Source organism: Pristiophorus japonicus, chromosome 9 (assembly GCF_044704955.1).
Source record: "Pristiophorus japonicus isolate sPriJap1 chromosome 9, sPriJap1.hap1, whole genome shotgun sequence".
Taxonomy (NCBI): Eukaryota; Metazoa; Chordata; class Chondrichthyes; family Pristiophoridae; genus Pristiophorus; species Pristiophorus japonicus.
Window position 1 is genome coordinate 110,381,305 of NC_091985.1, and position 24,360 is coordinate 110,405,664.

The 24,360-nt window shown below is 42.6% G+C and overlaps 1 protein-coding gene across 4 annotated transcripts in view; it reads left to right on the forward strand.

Annotated features, from left to right (window-relative positions):
* zdhhc14 (zinc finger DHHC-type palmitoyltransferase 14) overlaps positions 1-23,373 on the forward strand; it is a 229,902-nt gene extending 206,529 nt beyond the window's left edge. For 3 of the 4 annotated variants that reach the window (XM_070889689.1, XM_070889690.1, XM_070889691.1), the window contains one exon: positions 18,333-23,373. In XM_070889689.1, the coding sequence (XP_070745790.1) occupies positions 18,333-18,734 (402 nt within the window). In that variant the 3' untranslated portion in view covers positions 18,735-23,373. The remainder of the gene's footprint in view (positions 1-18,332) is intronic. The other variant, XM_070889692.1, reaches the window with a different exon arrangement.
* The last annotated feature ends 987 nt before the right edge of the window (positions 23,374-24,360 follow it).

The window sequence follows — 24,360 nt, forward strand, 5'->3', positions numbered from 1 at the left end:
AGCATATGGGATCCTGGGCTTCATAAATAGAGGTATTGAGTACAAAAGCAGGGAAGTTACGCTGAACCTTTAAAAAGCTCTGGTTAGGCCACAACTGGAGTATTGCATCCAGTTCTGACCACCACATTTTAGAAATGATGTGAAGCTGCTTGGGTGGGTGCAGAGGAGATTTAACAGAATGGTTCCAGGGATGAGGGATTTTAGCTACAAGGTTAGATTGGAGAAGCTGGGGTTGTTCTCCTTGGAGCAAAGGAGGTTGAGGGGAGATTTGATAGAGGTGTACAAGATTATAACAGACTTAGATAAGGTAGACAAAGAAAAGCTGTTCCCATTAGCTGATGATACAAGGACTAGGGGACACCGATGTAAGGTTTTGGGCAAGAGATATAAGGAGGATGTGAGGAAAAACACTTTTACGCAGCAAATGGTAATGACCGAGAACTCGTTGCTGAAGAGGGTGGTGGAAGCGGATACTATCAATGATTTCAAAAGGAAATTGGGTAGGCACTTGAGGGAAATAAACTTGCAGGGCTACGGGGATAGAGCAGGGGAATGGGACTGACTGGATTGCCCTACAGAGAGCCGGCATGGACTTGATGGGCCAAATGGCGGCCTCCTGTAATGACTCTGTCCCCTAGTCTTAGACTTCCCAACCAGCAAATATATTTTCTCTCTATCTACCCACCCTATCAATTCCCCTTAATATCTTGAAATATTGAATCAAAGCACCCCTTAACTTTCTAAATTCTAGGGAATTTAACCCTTGGAGCCCAGGTAAATATACGCTGCATTTCCTCCAAGGCATATATATATCCTTCCTAAGGGGTGGAGCCCAGAACTGTTCACCGTACACAGTGTGTTATCACCAGGGCTTTATATAGCTGTAGCATAACTTCTACCCCTTGTATTCTAGTTCTCTAGATATAAATACATAGCATTCCATTAGCCTTTTTGATTAGTTTCTGTACCTGTCCATGACATTTTAATGATCTTCCCAAGTCTCTGGACTCCACTGTTTCTAGATTTTCACCATTTAGAAAGTACTCTGTTCTATCCTTTTTAGATCCAAAGAGGATGACCTCACATTTGTCTACATTGAAATCTAATTTGCCACAATTTTGCCCATTTGCTTAATCTATTAATATCTTTGTAATTTTATGCTTCCATCTACACTGCTTATAATGCCACCTATCTTTGTGCCATCAGCACACTTGCATATGTGGCTTTCTATCCCATCATCTAAGTCGTGAAGAAATACAGCATGTGGTTGAGGCCCCAACACAGATCCTTGTGAGACACCACTAGTCACATCCTGCCAATTAAATTACCTGCCCATTACTCCTACTCTCTGTCTCCTGCTGCTCAGCCAATTTCCTAACCAGGACAATAATTTGCCTTCAATTCCATGGGGTGAAAATTCGGTTTTCTAGCGGCCAGAAGGGGCATGTGGCTTGGGTAATAATCAAGACATTGTAATCCTTGAGGTCCTGTTCTTTATTTTAGCACCTAGCACTCTCCAAACATAGAAACATAGAAAATAGGTGCAGGAGTAGGCCATTCGGCCCTTTGAGCCTGCACCACCATTCAATATGATCATGGCTGATCATGCAACTTCAGTACCCCACTTCTGCCTTCTCTCCATACCCCTTGATCCCTTTAGCCGTAAGGGCCACATCTAACTCCCTTTTGAATATATCCAACGAACTGGACTCAACAACTTTCTGTGGTAGAGAATTCCACAGGTTCACAATTCTCTGGGTGGAAAAAGTTTCTTCTCATCTCGGTCCTATATGGCGTATCCCTTATCCTTAGACTGTGACCCCTGGTTCTGGACTTCCCCAACATCGGGAACATTCTTCCTGCATCTAATCTGTTTAATCCTGTCAGAATTTTATAGGTTTCTATGAGATACCCTCTCATTCTTCTAAATTCCAGTGAATATAAGCCTAGTCGATCCAGTCTTTCTTCATGTGTCAGTCCTGCCATCCCGGGAATCAGTCTGGTGAACCTTGGCTGCACTCCCTCAATAGCAAGAATGTCCTTCCTCAGATTAGAAGACCAAAACTGCACACAATATTCAAGGTGTAGTCTCACCAAGGCCCTATACAACTGCAGCAAGACCTCCCTGCCCCTGTACTCAAATCCTCTCGCTATGAAGGCCAACATGCCATTTGCTTTCTTAACTGCCTGCTGTACCTGCATGCTAACTTTCAATGACTGATGTACCATGACACCCAGGTCTCGTTGCACCTCCCCTTTTATTAATCTGTCACCATTCAGATAATCTGCCTTCCTGTTTTGCCATCAAAGTGGATAACCTCACACTTATCTACATTATACTGCATCTGCCATGCATTTGCCCACTCACCTAACCTGTCCAAGTCACCCTGCAGCCTCTTTTCATCCTCCTCACAGCTCACACTGCCACCCAGCTTAGTGTCATCTGCAAACTTGGAGATATTACATTCAGTTCCTTCGTCTAAATCATTAATATATATTGTAAATAGCAGGGGTCCCAGCACTGAACCTTGCAGTACCCCACTAGTCACTGCCTGCCATTCTGAAAAGGACCTGTTTATTCCCACTCTTTTTGCTTCCTGTCTGCCAACCAGTTTTCTATCCACGTCAATACATTACCCCCAATCCCATGTGCCTTAATTTTGCACACTAATCTCTTGCGTGGGACCTGGTCAAAAGCCTTTTGAAAGTCCAAATACACCACATCCACTGGTTCTCCCTTATCCACTCTACTAGTTACATCCTCAAAGAATTCTAGAAGATTGTCAAGCATGATTTCCCTTTCATAAATCCATGCTGATTTGGACCAATCCTGTCACTGCTTCCCAAACAGGGCCTCTTGCCTATTCTTTCCTATGTTGTTGGTCCCAACATGGACTACAATGACTGGATCCTCCCCCTCCCTCTCCAATATCCTTTCAAGCCGATTCGAGATAACCCTCACCCTGGCACTAGGTAGGCAAAATACCATGTGGGACTCTCGATCCTGCTTGCAAAGGATGTTCTCTGTCCCCCTAATTATTGAATTCCCTATAACTACTACATTACGCTTCCCTTCTTCTCCTCCCCCCTTTGGACAGCCACCTGCTCCAAGTTGCCATGGTCAGCATTCTGGCTGTCCTCCTGACAGTCGTTATCCTTATCCTTATCCTCTAAGGTAGCAAGTACATTTGGTCTTGACTCCCCAAGTGCAAGGTCATGGGAGAAAGAGACATACAAAATTGACAGGCAGGAAAAGACCAGCTGACCATCAAGCCTGCCCCCGGCCATGAATGCCAAGCATCATGACTAATCACATCTTCCCTCCCCCACCCCCACTTTCTCGTTTCCCACAGCCTCCTGGGAGAGGCGAAAAAATCAAGGGCCAACCAAGGGAGAAAAAATACCCTGGAATTCCACCCTGACCGCCTCAGTCAATCAAAACCAGTCCAGATCATCAAATGGACCAAGTGTTATCTATAAAGACACTTGTCCACTATATATGATGCGATCTCTTCCCCAGTCAAGCTGAGGTTCTTTAAGCTCGGAATCATTATTGCAGTTCTCCTCTGGACCTTTTCCAAGGCGACTATTACCCACCATGTGGGGGTCCAAAACTGGGCATAGTACTCCAGATGCAATCTGACCAGAGACCTGTATAATGTCAAAATGGTGACCTTTGATTTATACTGATTCTATTAATACAACCCAATACCCTGTTGGCTTTAGCTACAGTTTCTCTATATTGGTCATGAACCTTCAGTGAACTGTGCACAATAACACTTCGACCTTTTTCTCTTCAACCTCATTCAGTATTGTTCCCTGCAAATTCCTGTATTCTAATCGCTCCACCATTGGTGGTCATGCCTTCAACTGCCAAGGCCCTAAGCTCTGGAATTCTGTCCCTAAACCTCCATGCATCTCTTCCTTCTCTTTCCTCCTTTAAGACACTCCTTTAAACCTACCTCTTTGATTAAGCTTTTGGTCATCTGCCCTAATATCTCCTCATGTGGCTCAGTGTCAGACTTTGTTTTATAACGCTCCTATGAAGTGCCTTGGATCGTTTTACTACATTAAAGGCTCTATATAAATACAAGTTGTTGTTCCGTGTTGGCCTTCCCAACGTGTATGGGCCTACTCCTCTAGCACATCTAAATCTTTTTGGATTTGATTGCACTCCTCTACTGTCTTAACCCTTGCACAGATTTTGGTTCATCTGCAAACTAACTTAACCACACTCCCAACACCACTGTCCAGGTTATTAATAAAAACTGTGAAGAGTAGCGGACCCAGGACCGATCCCTGGGGGACACCATGGTAACATGTCTCTCAGCTGAACCACATCCGTTAACTATAACATTTTGGTTGCAAGATTGGAGCCAATTCCTAATCCAGCATTTCAAATTCCTATTGATACCACAAGATTTTTTGAAGTAACCGAGTGTGATGTACTTTATCAAAGGCTTTCTGGAAGCCCAGGTAGACAAGTTCCACTGGATTTCCCTCATCCACTACCCTAGTTACTTCCTCAAAAAACAATCAAATTTGTTAGATACAGCCTATTCTTTCAGAAGCCGTGTTTTGAAATTCTAATGACTCTTTTCTTTTCCCATTGGTCATAAAGGATATCTTTTACAATCCTTCCAGCATCTTCCCAATAATGGATGTCGGGCTGAAAGGCCTCGAGTTCCCTGAATGATTGTATAATTTAATAATATGGATATTTTTTAAGTTAAGGTATATGAGAGGTTAATTCCAATACTGGACCTAGAATAGCAAGATAATTGAAGTCTGCACAATAGGAAATTATCCCATCTATCCAACAGTTTCTTGTACAACAGAAGCTCTTATCCTCTTAGATCTCCTTCTACATACACCTTTCTCTGGTGAGTGTCCTGCTCACAAATCTCTACTCATGACACTTTTAATTTGACCATTCAGAATATGTCCCAATAACACAGGCTGACCTGTCCTCCAATTTTCCACCCCATCGATCAAGAAACGCCTGTCTGCTTTATGCTTTGTCCAGTAGCATAGGCGGAGTCAGGAACTTGTCTTGTAAGGAATTATGGGCTCATGCCAACTTCCTGATTCTCTGACCCAAAGCATCTTGGAGTTTCAATGCCCTGTACCACACACTATCTATATAATGTGTATGCTGATGTAAAATTTTACTCTACAAAGTGATTTTTAGGATTTACTAAATAACGATGGCAAGCAATTGTGCTATGCTACTCTCCTTTCTTTGGTAATATTATTAAACTACATATGGAAGAAATGGGAAAAATTGTGAAAACCTAAACAATACAGTACACATTTTCTTGGGTACTCAAGAGTCAGCAGAGATGATGGGAATTCATTTCCCCTTTGGGCAACTCAAAACACTGCTTCTAAATGTCACTGTTACGTGTATTTTTTTTCAATAAGTTTTTAAACAGGCAATTATACCATCTTTCTTCAAATATGCATATTGATTTTGTTTCCATCGGGCTTTTAATAATGCTGTCAGAATTTAACTGCATTTTTATTTAACACCAGTTTAGTTAATTCTTTTGCGCTATAAGTGTTTTTGGTCAATTTTATACAACTAACAAAAAATTGATCCTTAGGGGTTTATTTTAGAAGATGTACCTTTTGTTGTGAGATTTATCAGTGTTTCTCTCAAAGCTATGGAGGCAGGGCTAACCCAGTCACTACATCAATAGTGAAAACTATTCATTAAAACTATAGACCTGATATCTTATTAGATTTTCATTGTTGCTGTGAATGTTGGAATGAACCTGCCTCCATATCGATCTCTTCCCCTCTCTCATTGTATAGCAAGAGAAATACCTGGAATTACTGGTGCAAGCCTGTACATATGCGATCACAGTCCTGAAGCAGGTTGGAGGAGATCATCTCGTACATGAGTTTCCTACCAAATGTGAGGAAATAGATAGGGTTACCTCTAATCCCATTGCCCCATGCAGTCTAAACATGATTCAGAATGGAAAAGTTGAAATAATGCTAACTGAGTTGTGTTGGTAAAATCTCCAATTACTGTTACAGGTGTGCCCCACTTTCTGCACGATGGGATGAAATTCCCAGACCACTTAATGGGCCCAAGTTTCGAGCCGCGCCTAGAACGGCGCAGTCCCGACCTGGACGCCTGTTTTTCGTGCCACAAAGTGCACCTAAAAAAAAAACTCCAGATTCTCCACCTCCCTGCAGGTCCTCTGGCCCTCGGCGCAGCGCAGCAGGAGCTGTAGGGGGCGGAGCCAGGTCCCTGCGCTGAAAACAGTGCCGGGACCTCTGCACATGCGCACTACAGTGGGCGCGCAAGTGCAGTAGCTCCAGGCGCCCAAAACTGTGTGGGAGGGGCCGAAGCACGCAGCCCCTAGCCCTGGCCGAATGGCCTCACTGGGGCTGCGTGCTTAAGGCTCCTCCCACGGCCAGCTCCTGCTTCCTCCCGACCCGACTCGACTCCCGCTTCCCGCCTCTGGACCTGACTCCTTTCTCCCCCATCCCTCCCCCTTCTCCCCCATCCCTCCCCCTTCTCCCCCATCCTTCCCCCTTCTCCCCCATCCCTCCCCCTTTCCCCCTTCCCTCCCTCTGCTTCCCCCCTCTCTCCCTCTACCCCCCTCCTCCCCCTCCCCTCGCTGTCAGAAACACAGACATTGACAGACAGAGAATGAGAGACACACACAGACAGATAGACAGAGAGATAGAGACACTGACAGAGACACACTGGGGAGGGGGGGGGGGGCATCCCAGCACGCTGTTGGAGGGCTCCCGGTGCTGCAGTCGGTAAGTAGAAAAGGTTTTTTTTATTTGATTTTTTTTTTAATTGTTACATTAATTTTTTTTGATTGATTTATTGGTTGATTTATTGATGTATTTATAATTTATTATTGATGATGGCTCTTTATTTGTAAAACTGAAGTGTTTAATGTTTGTAAACTTCCCTTTAAACCCCCCCCCCACCATTCCCTATGCCTGATTTGTAACCTACGCCTGATTTTCTAAAGTGTAGACAAGGTTTTTTCGAGCGTACAAAAATCTTCACTTACTCCATTCTAAGTTAGTTTGGATTAAGTTTTCACTGACGAAACTTTGAAAACAGGCGTAAGTGGCCGGACACACCCCCTTTTTAAAAAAAAACATTCTGTTCCAAGTGAAACTGTTCCAACTGACTAGAACTGGAGCAAACTAAATGACGAGAATTTCGATTTCTAAGATACTCCGTTCTACACCAGTTGCTCCTAAAAAATCAGGAGCAAATCATGTGGAAACTTGGGGCCAAAGAACCTAGTCACAATCAGGCAGAGATTGTCCCATTCAATGGTGAATAGACCAGTCAATTCTCAGACCATATCAACCATTTTAGGCCCTCATTAACCACTTACTCTCGAGCTTTACTGCAGGTGGAGATGATATACCTTCTGTACCAGGATTAAGACATTCAATTCTTTATTTTGTAGCATAAACCATGTCTAGTATTACTTGCAGTGAATAATAGACAAAGGGTTTAAATCCAGTTCCATTGCAGGGTGCCTCGAATTCTAAGGTACCTCAAAGCCAATTTCTATGAGCAGCCAAACTATCAAAATTTAGGGCCCAAGTTTCCACATGATTTGCGCCTGATTTTTAGGAGCAGCTGGTGGAGAACGGACTATCTTAGAAATCGCAATTCTCCACATTTTTTTTTCTGCAGTTCTAGTGAGGTAGAACAATTCTACTTTAGAACAGAATTTTTTCTTCAAAAGAGGGCGTGTCCGGCCACTGACGCCTGATTTCAAAGTTTCCACAGTGAAAACGTACTCCAAACTAAAGTAGAATGGAGCAAGTGAAGATTTTTGTAGAACTGAAAAAACCTGTTCTACACATTAAAAAAATCAGACGCAGGTTACAAATTAGGCATCCAGAACGAGGGGGGGGGGAGAGAAGGGAAGTCATTAAATTCTACAATCAATCCTTATTTATACTTCTACAAATATTATACAAATAAATCCAACCTGAATAAACATTTATAAGCAAAGAAAAGATGAAATAAACCATCTTCCTACCTGTGTGAAAGTGCTTCAGCCATTGTTCGAAGGAAACCGCTGTTTGTTGCCGCGCAGGAGAGGGAGGGGAAGGAGACAGCGGCTTGTTGCCGCGCAGGGGAGGGAGGGGAAGGAGACAGCGGCTTGTTGCCGCGCAGGGGAGGGAGGGGAAGGAGACAGCGGCTTGTTGCCGTGCAGAGGAGGGAGGGGAAGGAGAAGGGAAGCCTCAGTGCTGATGTGCTGATGGCAATGTGGTTTTATTAAAAAATTTTCAAAAATTAGACAGCTACAAAGAACTACAAAAATGGCCGAGTGCCAATGTTTTTTTTCACACTGAGCATGCGCGAACGCTCCAACGCGCACGCGCAGCGTTGCCGGCAGGAAAAAAAACTAATTTAAATAGTACCCACCCCCTCCCACTTACAAAATCGGCGCGAGTGTAGGCTCCGCCCCCCTGCACGCCGCGCCAAACAGACAAGGAGCTGCAGAACGCTCCAGAATCGCGATTTTTTTTAGGCACTGTTTTAGGCGCGAAAAACGGGCGCCCAGCTCGGAGGGGCGCCCATTTTTTTTCGTGTGGAGACTTGGGCCCATAGATTCTGCAGCAAGTCTGTCCCAGTGTTAGGATCATCCCAGTATAATATGAGAAATATTTGCAACATTTGTTTGGAATAATTGCACATTTTAAATTGATTAAAAGAGTCCAAGTCCCTAGTAATAGACACCATTTAACACAAGCTGCATTTTTTTTTAAATCAGTCAGCAGGATGTCTGACGTGTCCAAATATCTTCCACCATATTTAAGGGTCCGATAAATCTACACCTACCCAATCTGGGTTGTAATTCCTCTCCCCACTTACCAAAATCCAAGAGCAGGTTAGCAGAGCCAAGACTGAGGTACACCAAAGTGTGTGCAGAAGTACAGTTTGAATATACAGCTGCTCTTGGCACAAGCAACCACCCACCTTCACTGGAAACGCTGGAAATCACAGCAATACAAAGCATGAAGACTTGGCCTCATAACTTCATCCTTTTTTTTCTGCTTTGCGATGAGACCCGAGTATTCCCTGGGCACAAAAGAGGCAATTCAGCCCTAGTGAGATTAACTGATTGAAAAATATAAATATATTTTTATATCGGAAAACATTATGTATTGAGTGGGAATTACTTTGTACTTTGAAGCGAACTTCCTCTTATGCCAGGATTTAAGTCTGATTTTAAGTAGACTCTCCATTGTTCAGTGATGTGTCCTAATTCTGTCTGTATTCTTCCCACAAGATGACTAATGTGTAGGCTGAGGAATTAATTTTATGGAAAACCAATATGAATCAAAAACCTTTTTGTTTTTTATGCCTTAAAAGCTTGGTTAGAAAAGTGTCCCTAGCAACAGCAAAGTGCTATAATTTATTGAGATATATTAGCAATTCCTATTTTACATGCTGACATGTCAGAGTTATGAAGCTAAAATATTTATGAAAAGTGCCTCCACATTTTTCCTGCGCCAATACTCTGTACTATGTTTTACTACCTCAGTGTAAGTACTTTCATTGTATTTTAATGTACACGTGGAATACACCATTTGTGTTTACCTTACCTAAATTATTTTTCTATTAGTTTATTGGCATTAGTTGGCTAAAATATTCCTGTCAGTTTGCAAATAGAAAACTTAATTATTGTAAAGTTAAACTCTTTTATAATATTGAGCAGTGAATTTCAGTTCTGTGAAAATGCAGTTCATAACTAACATGATGTTCATTTTTTCAATTAACTTGATTAGAACATTGTCTACAGTCACAAAATCAACAAGTGAAAGCTCCAGTTTATCCCAATAACATATCTCATGTTTTTATTGCAATATTCATTTGGAAAGACTGCCTCTTAAATGCACTTGCTATTATCCTTATGCTACCTGCAGTGTGCTGTTGTTACATACAGTCCCATGTGTGGTCTGATAATGCAAACCTGAAATGGGCTAAGTGCAGAGTGGAGTTGTTCTTTGTGCTCATAATTTTCAGTGCTGGAAAAAGTTTTCCATCATATTGGTCCAGAATTTGCAACAACAACTTTTATTTATATAGCGCCTTTAACATAGTAAAACATCCCAAGGCGCTTCACAGGAGCATTAGACACCGAGCCACATAAGGAGAAATCAGGGCAGGTGAAAGAGGTAGGTTTTAAGGAGCATCTTGAAGGAGAAAAGAGAGGCGGAGCGGCTTAGGGAGGGAGTTCCAGAGCTTAGGGCCTCTGCAACAAGGCACGGCCACTAATGGTTGAGCGATTTATAATCAGGGATGCTCAAGAGGGCAGAATTAGAGGAGCGCAGACATCTCATTGAGGGGGGTGGAGGGGGGGGCGTTGTTATTGAACGCTCCCTGGGCTCTCATAATTCCAGCATCCTCTGCTTTATCTCTTCTCTTTTGGGGAAGTCCAGAACCAGGGGACACAGTCTAAGGATAAGGGGTACGCCATTTAGGACTGAGATGAGGAGAAATTTCTTCACTGAGCGTTATTTACCTGTGGAATTCTCTACTGCAGAGAGTTGTTGATGCCAGTTCATTGGATATATTCAAGAGGGAATTAGATATGGCCCTTACAGCTAAAGGGATCAAGGGGTATGAAGAGAAAGCAGGAAAGGGGTACTGAGGTGAATGATCAGCCATGATCTTATTGAATGGTGGTACAGGCTCGAAGGGCCAAATGGCCTACTCCTGCACCTATTTTCTATGTTTCCCTGGTAACATCCTGGTATACCTCCTTTGTAGCCTTTCTAAGGCCTTTACTTCTTTCCTGAAGTGTGGTGTCCAGCCTTGTCCACAATAATGCAGCTAAGGCCGAACGAGTGATTTATGAAGTTCCAGCATATCTCTGCTTTTTTATATTCTATTCCTCTATTTATAAACCACCTTATCAACTTGCTCTGCCACCTTTAAGGATGTGTGTTTGTGGACAACAAGATCTCTCTGCTCATCTACTCTTTTCAAAATTGTGCCATTTTTAGTATACAGTCTTTCCATATTAGACATCCCAAAGTGCACCACTTCACAGTTCTCCACACTGAACTCCATCTGCCAAACTTCTGCCCATTTAGCCACCCTGTCTATGTCATCCTGCAGCCTATAACTATCCTCATGACTATCTACTATTTTGCCACACTTTGTGTCATTTGTATATAACAGCCATGTAAAGTGTAATTTTGTAATCAAAACTTGAAATATGCATTTATATGCCAAATTCAATTCAAATCCTTTAACTCACCTTGTTTGCTATAATATTCAATTATGCATAATTTAATAAAATTGTAATTTTACATTGAGAATCAACCGGGAGTGGTGAAGCTGAAAAATCCCAGCAATCTGAAGGATAATTGTTAATATATTGACCTCTCCGAGTTTATCCAGTCAACAGCTGAGTCATGCAGAACAGGTCGCAAGTTCGATCTCAGTTCTGTTCTGTTTGATGGTCTTACCCGGGGCAGAGGTAGAAGCACTAAAATTTGCTTCCGCACCCTGAACAAGGGAGAACGAAAGAGTAGCCTGCCAGTCACAGTCACATAGCCTTCCAGCACTTCACTGTGTGGCTCACATTTCAATAATGGCCAGTGGGCAGCCGCCACTTGTGGAAACCATATTCCGGGAAGGAGTTAACACATTCAAGACAGGAGAAATTGGTGAAAAAGAGAATAAATGTTTTTTTTAATCCAGTAAAGGGAACAGTCAAGCCATCCATTTACTCTGCTGTCATTTATGAGCCTGCAATACTATTGTAGTGCTGCTGAGCACATTTTAAAACCAGTAATACTAATGGCAAATACTTTTGATATTTATACAGTATTTGTTTAACAAGCTGTAACCTTTTGCATGAAAATTGCATGTGTTTTCCAGCAATAAATCTGCATGTTTATTGAATTAAATGTGTTATTTGCATGGCTTTTTACACCTTTGTTACTGACAAAGATGTACATAAATCCACTGGTATATTTCAAAGCAACGAGACATGGCACAAACTGATTTTTTTAATGTGGCTGTAGTGACTGACAGCTCTATGTTCATTTTCAAATACTTCAATACTTTTAAGACATTATTTGACTGAAGACGAGTGCCATTTTTCTTTAGTATTTTAAAAAAGGTATGGGCAATTTTTCAAACATCGAATCTGAAAAATAAGATGTATTTTGTAAAACGTATAAGTTTTATATAAACAGGACAAACTGGGCAGTTTTCCACATTGTCGGATAGACGCCAGTGTTGCAGCTGTACTGGAACAGCTCAGCTAGAGGCACAGCTAATTCTGGAGCACAAGTTTTCAGCATAACAGCTGGAATATTGTCGGGGCCCATAGCCTGAGCTGTATCCAGTGCACTTAGTGGAGTGAATTGAATTGGATGAAGACAAGTTTCTGTGATGGTGGGGACCTCACGAGGAGGCCGATATGGATCATCCATCCACTCGGCACTTCTGGCCGAAGATGGTTGTAAACTCTTCAGCCTTGTAGATGGTGGAAAAGGTTTGGGGAGTCAGGAGGTGAGACACTCGCCACAGACTGCGAGATGTTGCAAATATCTCCAACTCTAGCCTGGAAGGAGCCAAACGCATAAAAGTTCATGGCCACAGTCACCTTCACAGCCACTGGCAATGCAGTCCTTGCCCTGCTCTGAGGTTGTAGTTGTGGCTGCAGCAGGTGGTAGATTTCAGTGAGGATGTCCTTACTGAAGTGCAGACGTCTGACATATTATTCCTCACTGAGGTTCAAGTAGGAGAATTGCTGCCTGAACACCGAGTGGATATGACCTCCTGCTGAGAGCCCTTCTCCCGTTCCTCCTCCTCCTCCCTCTTCCAAGAACTCGTCCTGCTCTGTGTGGCCTCTGTTCATTCTCCAAGTCATGCTGTATTCCAAGGGGAATGCCTACTAGTGCACCCATGTCTGCCAATAAGTAGTTTGTGCAGAAGCCTTAATGTCAGGACAAAGTCCTGCAGCACCTGACACAGCACTCCCTGTAGACTTTTGCAACTTGAAACAACTATAGAAAGTACTAAACACTTGTAGAATCGCAGCAACAGCCAGACAAAATCAATCAGCAACTAACCTGTAAGTAGGTGATGATCCCTTTAAATAGCGCAGGTGAGGGGTTCCCCTCCCTGTTCAGCAGTGCGAAAGAAGACAGACTTGCATTTATATAACTCCTTTCATGACTACTGGACATCCTTTCCATGAAGTATTTTTTGAATTGTAGTCACTGTTGCAACGTAGGAAACGCGGAAGCCAATTTGCACACTACCATTAAGAACTAGCTGATTTATTATTAAAGGTTTGCATTACATACACATTAAATGGTAGGACAATGAGAAGTGTAGAGGAACAAAGAGACCTTGTAGTGCATGTCCACAGATCCCTGAAGGTAGCAGGCCAGGTAGAGAAGGTGATTAAGAAGGCATATGCAATACTTGCATTTATTAGCCAAGGCATAGAATACAAGAGCAGGGAGGTTATGCTTGAACTGTATCGGACACTAGTTAGGCCACAGCTAGAGTACTTCATGCAGTTCTGGTCACCACATTACAGGAAAGATGTGATTGCACTAGAGAGGGTACAGAGGAGATTTACGAGGATGTTGCTTGGACTGAAGAATTTTAGTTATGAGGAAAGATTGGATAGGCTGGATTTGTTTTCTTTTGAAGAGGCTGAGGGGAGACCTTATTGAGGTGTATAAAATTGAGGGATAGGACGGACCTATTTCCCTTTGCAGAGGGGTAAAGAACCAGAGGACATAGATTGAAAGTAATTGGTAGGAAGTTTAGAGGGGATTGGTGGGGCAATTTCTTTACCCAGAGGGTGGTTTGAGTCTGGTACTCAATGCCTGAGTGAGTGATAGAGGCAGAAACCATCAACACATTTAAAAAGTACTTGGATGTGCATTTGAAGTGCGGTAACCTACAGGGCTATGGACCAAGAGCTGGAAAGTGGGATTAGGCTGGATAGCTCTTTGTTAGATGGGCCAAAATGGCCTCCTTCCATGCTGTAAATTTCTATGATTCTATGATTAACAATCACACTACACATTACCAGTTCATCCACTAGGCTCACAAATGCATGCCTCATCGTGGATGACCTAGACCCAACTGACTGGGACTTTATTGAGTCTTGTGAACATCACATGACTGGCTAAACCACTCACAATCCAACAGCTTTACAACTCTTTTTGTAGAAAACAGTAAATCAATTAAATCAAGATCAGTTCTATAAACCTGTGAGCATACTCACAGGTGCATACATTAAAGCCAGGACATTGGAGATAACTCCTCTGCTCTTCGAAATAGTGCCATAGGATCTTTTACGTCCACCTGAGAGGGCAGACGGGGCCTCATTTTAACATCTCATCTGAATAACGACACCTCTGACAGTGCACACTCCCTCAATACTGCAATGGGATGTCAACCTAGATTTTTCTGCTCGTCTCTGGAATGGGATTTCAACCTTATGACTCAGAGGTGAGGGTGCTACCAATTGAGCCACAGCTAACACACGAGCTTAAGAGAGGGCGTTAACTGGAGTGTTGAACTCCAAAATAGCACCGCTGGCATCAAATCAGCGTTGCAATGACGTCATGATCCATTTGTCCTGCATACTTCCGGCAGGTGTTAGTTGCACATGAACTAATGCCCTCACCAATATGGTGTCCAATGCAATTCGCCTCACAAAGTGTGTGCGTGCACATACACGCATTGGATGCCACTTTGTGCCCAAACAGACGCTAGCATCCCAATTTTGCACCATTAGACTTATTCTTCCCATCAAATTGTAACACCTCACACTTGTCTATATTGGCATTCTTTTGCCAGTTACACACACATTCTGCAATTTTAGGTGTTGCAACAACTGTTTCCACTGTCAGGAGCACCTGCAGGTTATAGGAGCCTGCCAATGCTTCAAAAAAGCCAACAAGACTTGTCTCATTCAAAGTAGAGCGGTTTGGAAAATAATAGTCTTCTTTCCAGCTAGATCCAATGGTCCAGAAACATCATGAGTGCCCCTTTTTAAATATCTGCATACTTCATGTATTGCCCAGATTCCTGGGGCGAGACCTGGACTCTGCGGCTGTTGTGCTGTGTCCTGCTGAAATCACAGCAGATGTCCGATCTGTATGATAAGGACCCCGATTTAAATAATGCTTCCACCTGATACAGGCGGGCATCTGGATCATCAGAGTCCTAACTGGCAGGGCAGTAAGTGATACACTACTATTTTAACTCTCTTACCACCCTATTTGTACTGGTTAGAACAGGTTAAAATCAACCTGTACATGATTGATATGGCTCTAGTATGGTGTCTGACTCTTAAAGGGACGATATATCCCAGTCAATATTGGTTGGATATGGCCTGTTTGTTTATGTGCGGAGGTTGAACAATGATCAAAGAATAAGGAAGACCATACCTATAGAACATAACTGTACATTCTATTATCGATGTGTTTACTGGGTGTCCAATTTGTATGTTTGTCAGGAATAATTGTTTAAGTGACGAGTAATACTATTAAGTTAAACATCTAGAGGGTGAAATTACACCTGCCAATAAGCTTGATGGGAAAAATCGTTGTGCATACAAAACAGGATTTACATTTACATTGCAAATTCACATTGACTTTTAAAAATTTTTGAAGAGATGAATTTCAACCCCTCCCCTGTGCTTTTTGTAGGTTAATTGATTCATTGATAAAGTCATGCCATGTTAAAAATTAAATTGGTCATTTATCGGTCAATGGGCATAATAACTTTCTTGTGGTTTGTCTATATTTCTTCTGTAGCTACCTATATCAGTGGAAGTAATCCATTTCTATAATGCATTACAGCTTCTGTTCCACAGTGCTTGTGTTTGCAACTTATTGTCTTCTCACCTCCACTTTTGATGCCCCAGTCCCCATTAAAAGCAATACTCTCTCTCACCCTGGCTGCTCCCTCTGGTTGGCCCTCATCTCCGCTCCCTTAAGTCCAAGGGACGCAGACTTGAACCTATATGGTGGACAACCAGTTTAGCCATTCACCGCCAGATCTGTCTGGATCACGTAAATCACTATCAGGACTTGCTCTCATCTGCCAAAACGGCCCACTATTCCAGGATCGAATGCAAAGATAATCCCCGGGCTTTTTTTCTCTACTGAAAACCATCTTTTTAAACCCCTCTCCCCTGCCTCCTTCACTCACCTCCAACAACAAGTACGTGGAGTTCATGGACTTCTTTTTCACTAAGATTGAGATCATCCATTCAGCTGCCTCTGCTGCTTTCCTTCCTTTCCCTAGCCCACAGGGCCAAACTTCCTCTTAGGTTCCCCCTAGCCCTGAATTTGCATCTTTAGTTTCTTTCCTAGCTCCCCTCATGCCCACTCTGAGCTCATCTTGTCCACTCCTGTTCCCTCGACCCTGTTCCCATTAAAGTGCTGTCCACTCAACTTCACTTCCTGGCCCCCATGTTAGCTGATATTGTTAACAGTTCTCTCTCTTCTGGTACTGCTCCCCTTGAAATCTGCCATTATTATGCCGCTCCTCAAAAAAAAACCTTTTTCCATGCACTGCCTCTTTAACCTTTTGCACGACCCATTTTTGCCCATGCGGCGGTTTCTTCCATTTAAAAGTCAGTGAGCGGCCTGCCCAGGACCTCCAGACCGCAGACGAACAGATTAGTGGGAACTATTTGACTATGACAGTGGTAAGCTATCTTTCCTCATCCTTCTCGACCTGTCTACAGCCTTTGACATGGTTGGCCACACCATCCTCCTACACACCTCCACCGTCATCCATCTGGATGGGACTGCACTCGCCTAGTTCCATTCTTAGCTTTCCAGTCATAGCCAGAGAATCACCTACAGTAGCTTTTCTTCCCCCTTGTACACCATTACCTCTAGCCTTGGCCCCCTCCTATTTCTCATCTACATGCTGCCCCTCAGTGACATCATCTGAAAACACAGTTGCAGTTTCCCACATGCACATTGATGATACCCAGCTCTACCTCACCACCACTTCTCTCGACGACTCCACTTTCTCTAAATTGTCAAACTGCTTGTCTGACATCCAGTACTGGATGAGCAAAAATTACTTCCAACTAAATATTGGGAAAACCAGCCATTGTCTTCAGTCCCCGCCACAAACTCCGTTCCCTAGCCACCGACTCCCTAGCATCTGTCTGAACCTGAACCACACTGTTCGCAACCTTGATGTCATATTTGACCTCAATGAGCTTCTGACCACATATCTTCGCCATCACATATTATCTGGTCATTATCACATTGCTGTTTGTGGGAGATTGCTGTGCGCAAGTTGGCTGTCGCATTTCCCACATTACAACAGTGAATACACTCCAAAAGTACATAATTGGCTGTAAAGCGCTTTGAGATGTCCGGTGGTCGTGAAAGGCATTATATAAATGCAAGTCTTTCTATCACTAGACTGTCTTTTCCCACCTCCACATCACCCGACTCCGCCCCTGCCTCAGCTCATCTGCTGCTGAAACACTCACCCATGCTTTTGTTATCTCTAGACACGACTATTCCAATGCACTCCTGGCCGGCCTCCCATCTTCCACAATCTGTAAACTTAAGGTCATCTAAAACTCTGCTGCCAGTGTCCCAACTTGCATCAAGTCTCGTTCATCCATCATCCTTGTGGTTGCTGACCTACATTGGCTCCCGGTTAAGCAACGCTCCGTTTTTAAAATTCTCATTGTTTTCAAATCCCTCCATGGCCTCGCTCCTCCCTATCTCTGTAACTTCTTCAGCCCTACAACCTTCTTGGATATCTGCATCCATCAATTCTGGCCTCTTGCGCATCCCCAATTTTAATCGCTCCACCACTGGCGGCTGAGCCTTCAGTTGCCTAGGCCCTAAGCTCTGGAGTTCCCTCCTTAAATCTGTCTGCCTCTCTACCTCTGTTTCCTCCTTTAAGATGTTGTTAAAACCTATTTCTTGTCATCTGTCCTAATATCGCCTTATGTGGCTTGGTGTCAAATATTGTTTGATAATGTCCCTGTGAAGTGCCTTGGAACGTTTTACTACATTAAAGATGCTATATAAATACAAGTTATTTTTGTTGTTGTTTGCCATCCACGTTTTTAAAAAAAAGAGGGAAAGAGTTATTGAATAAAGTGTAGAGTTGTGCATGTTTACCCAGTATTGTAATGTATCAGTGCTTTACATGTAACATTCAGCATAGTTACTAATTTTCTTTTCATTCTTTTTTTTCCCCTCCCCTTTTTCACCCTATGTCACCATTATACTCCTTCCGTATTTCTGATATTCCGTACAACTGTTCTCCATTTATGCTTCAGTGTGATCAGGACCAATGCATTCAGAGCACTAAATTCGTTTTTCAGGCTGCAGCCATACCGTTGCTACAGAATGAGTCAAGTCCAACCAGCGAAGAGCCCGCTCTCCCCGGGAAAATGACAATTTCTCCTACATGTGCCACATTGGCTCTTGGGCAGCCAACGCCTCCACCGTCGACATCAAACCTCGCAACAGAAACCATAATAACAGATACAATGCCACTAAAGGAAGAATGTGATGGTCACCACTTTCTTACGCCAGAAGAGGCTCCATCACCTCCAGGAATGCTCACCCCAGGTACCCCTCTTACCCATAGCCACACGATGCATGTCCTGAATGCAGTCACCCAGGATTCAATGCACGAAGATTCAGTTCGTGGCCTTGTCAAGCTCAGCTCAGTTTGACCTCTTGTGCTCATTTTAATCTTTCCCAATTCCAGATATTTGCTGGAAGCACCAAAAGTCGTATCAGGAAATAATCCCAATTTCATAACAAATTAACACAGGAAATAACAGATGATCACTTCTAGCTTGGTAACAGAGAATATGTGCCACAATGTGAAGAAGAAAGGAGCTATCCTTATTCAGACGAAGGAGCAACATTTTACTGACGTGTTTTATCTGTGAAGTCATGGCAAAAGACTTTCAACTGCACTCAGATTATTTCTATTGTGCTATATTTTGAAGACTTGTGACACAGTGGAGATGGGTTGGAAAGATTTATGACCTATCCGGCTGCTGAAATAAAGTGAGAAGACTGAGTAAATCAGGTGTTAAACCCCGCATGAATTGTCTTTATCATCTAAACATGAGTATTTCATCTCTTGAGTAGGTGGTCTAGAGTGAGTCATTACAAGGTATTCTGCTCAAGCCTGTTTTGACTGTAATCTAGGATACTATGCCACATTGTAAACAAGTGTTACTGTATGTACAATGTACTGAATACATTGGTGATCTTTGTTTTCCAATGAATATAAATAAGGGCAAAAGGAATGCAGAGAACTGAGAATGCAACCTATTATCCTTCACTGTATTTTCTGGGGGGTTAGTAGGACCTAGAATATTGAGGGCCGCTATTGTCTCATGCCATATCATTTATCTCTTTTATGTAAAGTGTTCAAGAAGGAGCTGTGTTGTGCCATATCACCGTTTAAAACGGGTGTTCATTATTTCCTGTGAACATTTAATAAATTGAGGACATCTTTTATTCTTTAAATCCATATACCTACACAGTTGTGTATAATGGAATTACTATGCTCAGCTAAAATGCATACTCCTGCCCAATTTTGCTATGCAAAGTCTCCCACTACATTAAGTTTTGGTTAATGTAAATCTGCTTACTTGTTTGAATCATAGAATCATGCAGCACAAAAGGAGGCCATTTGGCCCATCGTGACTGTCGGCTCTTTGAAACAGCTATCAACTTATTCCGAATCCACTGCTTTTTCCCCATAGTTCTTCAAGTATTCCTTTTCATATTTATTCAATTTCCTTTTGCAAGTTACTACTGAATCCGCTTCCAAGCAGTGCATTCTAAACCATAAAAACTGCTTTGTTAAAACAATTCTCCTCATCATCCCTCTAATTCTTTTTCCAATTATCTTAAATCTGTGCCTTCTGAGTACCAATTCTACTGCCAGTGGAAACAGTTTCTCCTTACTTACTCTATCAAAACTACTCTTGATTTTGAACTCCTCTATCAAATCTCCTCTTAACAGTCTCTGCCCCGAAGGAGAACAATTCCAACTTCTCTCGACTCTCTACTTAACTGAAGTCCCTCATCTCTGGTACCATTCTAGTAAATCTCTTCTGCACCCTTCCTAAAGTGTGATGCCCAGAATTCTACACACTCCAGCTGAGGCACAACCAGTGATTTATAAAGGTTTACCATAACTTCATTGCTCTTGTACTCTATGCCTCTATTTATAAAGCCCAGGATTCCTTATACCTTCTCAACTTGTCCTGCCATATTCAAAGATTCATATCCCTCAGGTCTCTCTATTCCTGCACCCCTTTAAAATTGTACCATTTAGATTATAATGCCGCTCCTGATTCCTTTTTCCAAAATGCATCAATTCACCCATCTCTGCATTAAATTCCATCTGTCAAGTGTCTGCCCATTTCACCAGTCTGTCTATGTCCTCCTGAAACCTGTTACTATCCTCATCACTGTTTACTACATTTCCGAATTTCATGTCATCTGCAAACTTTGAAATTATGCTCTTTATACCTAACTCCAGGTCGTTATTATATGTCAAAAGTCAGAGGTCCTAATACCGATCCCTGAGTGACACCACTGTATACTTCCTTCCAATCTGAAAACTAGCTATTCACCACTATTTCTTCTTTCTGTCCCTAAGCCAATTTTGTATCCATGCTGCTACTGACTCTTTAATCCCGTAGCTTCAATTTTGCAAACAAATCTATTTTGTGGAACTTTATCAAACGCCTTCTGAAAGTCCATTTACACAGCATCAACCCTCTTCATTACTTCAAAAAACTCATTCGAGTTTGTCGGACATGATTTTCCTTTAACAATTTTGTCTTGAGTGTCTTCCATTAACCCATGTTTCTTTTCCAAGTGACAATTAATTTTGTTCCAGATTATGGGGCTCAATTTTCACCACCAGTGGGTGCGGTTTTTTTTTGGCGTCTGCAGATTTTTTTGGACTAATCTTGATTTTGCAACATTTCTCAAAGTTTGTACACCGGCAGCAACTGTCAGCGGCGGATTTTTTGTACGCCAGATTTTTTAGCGCAGGTCTGGGTGAAAACTGATTTCCATGCCATTTTTGGCCGTTTTAGCGATGTTGTTTTTTCCCAACACCGATTTTTTTTTTAAGGATGGCGCAGAGCGGCCTTAAGTACTGATCAGATAAACCTTATGTTAAGTTAAGGAAATCGGCGCTCAGGTCTGTATCTAAGCTGTTTCTTTGCAGTTTAGTCTTTTTCATAAAGATAGTTTATAATGATCATGTTTAGTCCGTTCCTTGTATCTCTTTACATTAAAGATTACTTACTTGTTCTGGTGTTTGGCTCCCAGTCCCGCTGCAACCCCGGGCTGATTGCCCCCCCTCCCCTCCCTTTCCCTGCTTCAACCCTGGACCGAATGGACCCCCTCCCAGTCACACTTCAATCCCGTGCCGATTGGCCCCCTCCCAGTCCTGCTGTAATCCAGGTCAATCTCTCTCTTCCCACCCCCCCGCTACAAGCCCTGGCCATGGAACTTCAACTCGCAGGTAGGTGGAGCTTCAGCCTTCTGTGTGTCTCTCATTACCCTGGCAGTCTCCCTCAGCGTGTCTTTTGTTACCCTGGCGACCTCAGCTTTTGGCACAGACTTGAAGCTCCACCCCCAGAATTAACTTCGCCAAAATGAAATTTTACTTTGGCAAAAGTTTAAACTTTTTTTTCGCCACAATCGGGCACAATAAAATCAGCCTTTAATCCTGCTGGGCGCCAAAAATCAGCAAAGAGGAAACTTGAGTCCATGGTCTCTAGAATCTTCCCTATAATTACCGGGTTTATCCCTCTCCCCCATTTTTGAACAGAGGTGTAACATTTGCAATCCCCCAGACCTCTGGCACCACTCCCATATCCAAACAATGGAAAGATTGTGACCAGAGCCTCCGCTTTTTCCACCCTTCCCTCAGCAACCTAGGATGCATCCCATCCGGACTGGGTGACATTTCTACTTTGAGTGCTGCTAACCAAATTAAAAACAAAAGACAAATTATTGTCATTAATTACACAAACACGCACACTGCAGATTGCAGACCAGAAGCAGCAACTTTATGCACTGCTGCCTGATTGACAATTGGCCAGCATGAGGCAGGAGTCCGGCACAGAGTAAAATAGGCAGAAATCACATTTAATATCCAACAGATGTCGAGTGGTTAACGGCTTACTATACCAGTGACGGCCAACTCTGAAATCGCACCTCTGGCTGTCGCTTCAGAGCAGCAGCTTCTCCCCCCTACTCCTTAACTGTGACATTGACTGCAACATGAAGACACGCGCAAAGTACTCATTTTGCTCCCACAAAATGATTTCCCTTTTGGTCCCCAATTGGCCCCACCCATTCTTTGACTATTCTATTACTCTTATGTTTATAGAAGACCTTAGTGTTCCCTCTTATGTTGCCCACTAATCTTTTCTCATATATTCTCTTTGTCCCTCTTACTTTCTTTTTCAGTTCCACTCTGCACTTTCTGTATTCAGCTTGATTCTGTACTTACTGTACTGTATTATGATAACATTTATCATTGTCCTTTTCCATAACTATGTTAAACTGTATGATACTGATCACTGTTTCCAAAATGCTCTACCACTTGCCCCACTTCATTGCCCAGAACTAGATCCAGCACTGCTTCCTTCCTTTTTGGGCTGGAAACATACTGATCAAGGAACTTCTACTGTACATATTTTAGGAATTCCTCCTCCTTATTGTCCTTTACACTTTTCCCCCCTAGTCTAAATTAGGATAATACATTGGGATAATTTGAAGTCCATCCCTTCTCTCCCCCCCCCCCCCCACCCTATTATCACTCTTTTGCTTTTAACATCTTTCTGAAATTTGCTTGTAGATTTGCTCTCCATCTCCTTCCCACTATTTGGTGGTCTAGAGTATACATCCAGCAGCCTAACAGCTTCTCTTCTGCTCCTTAACTGTAATGAAATAGATTCTGCCTTTTAACTCTCAAGCACATCAGTCTTTTCCAGGGTTGTAACTGTATCTTTGATCAATACTGCCACCCCACCCCGTACCCCCTTTCTTTTTCTTCCTGAATACATTCTTTTGTTTATTTGAGCTTTCTGCACACAGTTTTGTTAACATCCTAAGTAACTCACATGTTTCACCCATATGTCATTCTAAGACCATCACACACACAATTGAAAGTATGCTGGGCAAACAGATAAAATGGGAATTGTGAAGAAAACAAAGTGTTTTTTCCATCCAGGAGTTATCCAGTTCAATCTATTATGGTGAGAGTATGGAGGAATGTTTAATTGAAACTTTATACTGTACTTGTTTTATAAAATATAAAATTTATATTATGATTCTTTATTTCTCTGTGTCAAAGAAGGATGAAGAGATGATGTGTTTTTACTGAAAGGTGGCGTACAAAGTGACATGTTCCCAGTATGCACTTCAGGTACGATATAGAATTGTTGTGCGAATTACATCAATTGCAACACTTCAATTACAAAGATAGGACATCTTTTTCCACCTGTACACTGATAATACCCAGCTCTACCCCACCATCACCTGTCTCGACCGCTCCACTGTCTCTGTGTTGTTAGGCTGCAGTCCTAAGAAACGGGAGTAGGCTATTCGGCCCTTTAAGCCTGCTCTGCCATTCATAAGATCACAGTTGATCTTCTACCTGAACTCCACCTTCCCGCACTATCCCCATATCCCTTGGTTTCCTTAGAATCCAAAAATCTATCGATTTGTCTTGAATAAATTCAACAACTAATCACCCACAGCCCTCTGAGGTAGAGAATTCCAAAGACTCTCAGCTCTTTGAATGAAGACATTTCTCCTCATATCAGTCCTGAATGGCCAACCCCTTATTCTGAGACTGACCACTGGTTCTAGACTCCCCAGCCAGGGGAAACATCCTCCCTGCAGCTACCCTGTCAAACCCCTTAAGAATTTTCAAGTCGATCACCTCTCATTCTTCTAAACGCTGGGGAATATAGGCCTAGTCTACGCGATCGCTCCTTATAGGACAATCCCCCTCATCCCAGGAATCAGTCTAGTGAATCTTTGTTGTACTCCCTCTAAGGTAAGCATATCCTTCCTTGGGTAAGGAGACCAAAACTGTACACAATACTCCAGGTGCGGTCTGACCAGGGCCCTATATAATTGCAGTAAAACATCTTTACTCTTATACAATCTTTTTGTAATAAAGCCTAACATACCATTTGCTTTCCTAATTGCTTGCTGTATCCACATGTTAACTTCCTGTGATTCATGTACAAGGACACTCAGTTCTCTGAATACCAACATTTCTCAAGCACTCACCAT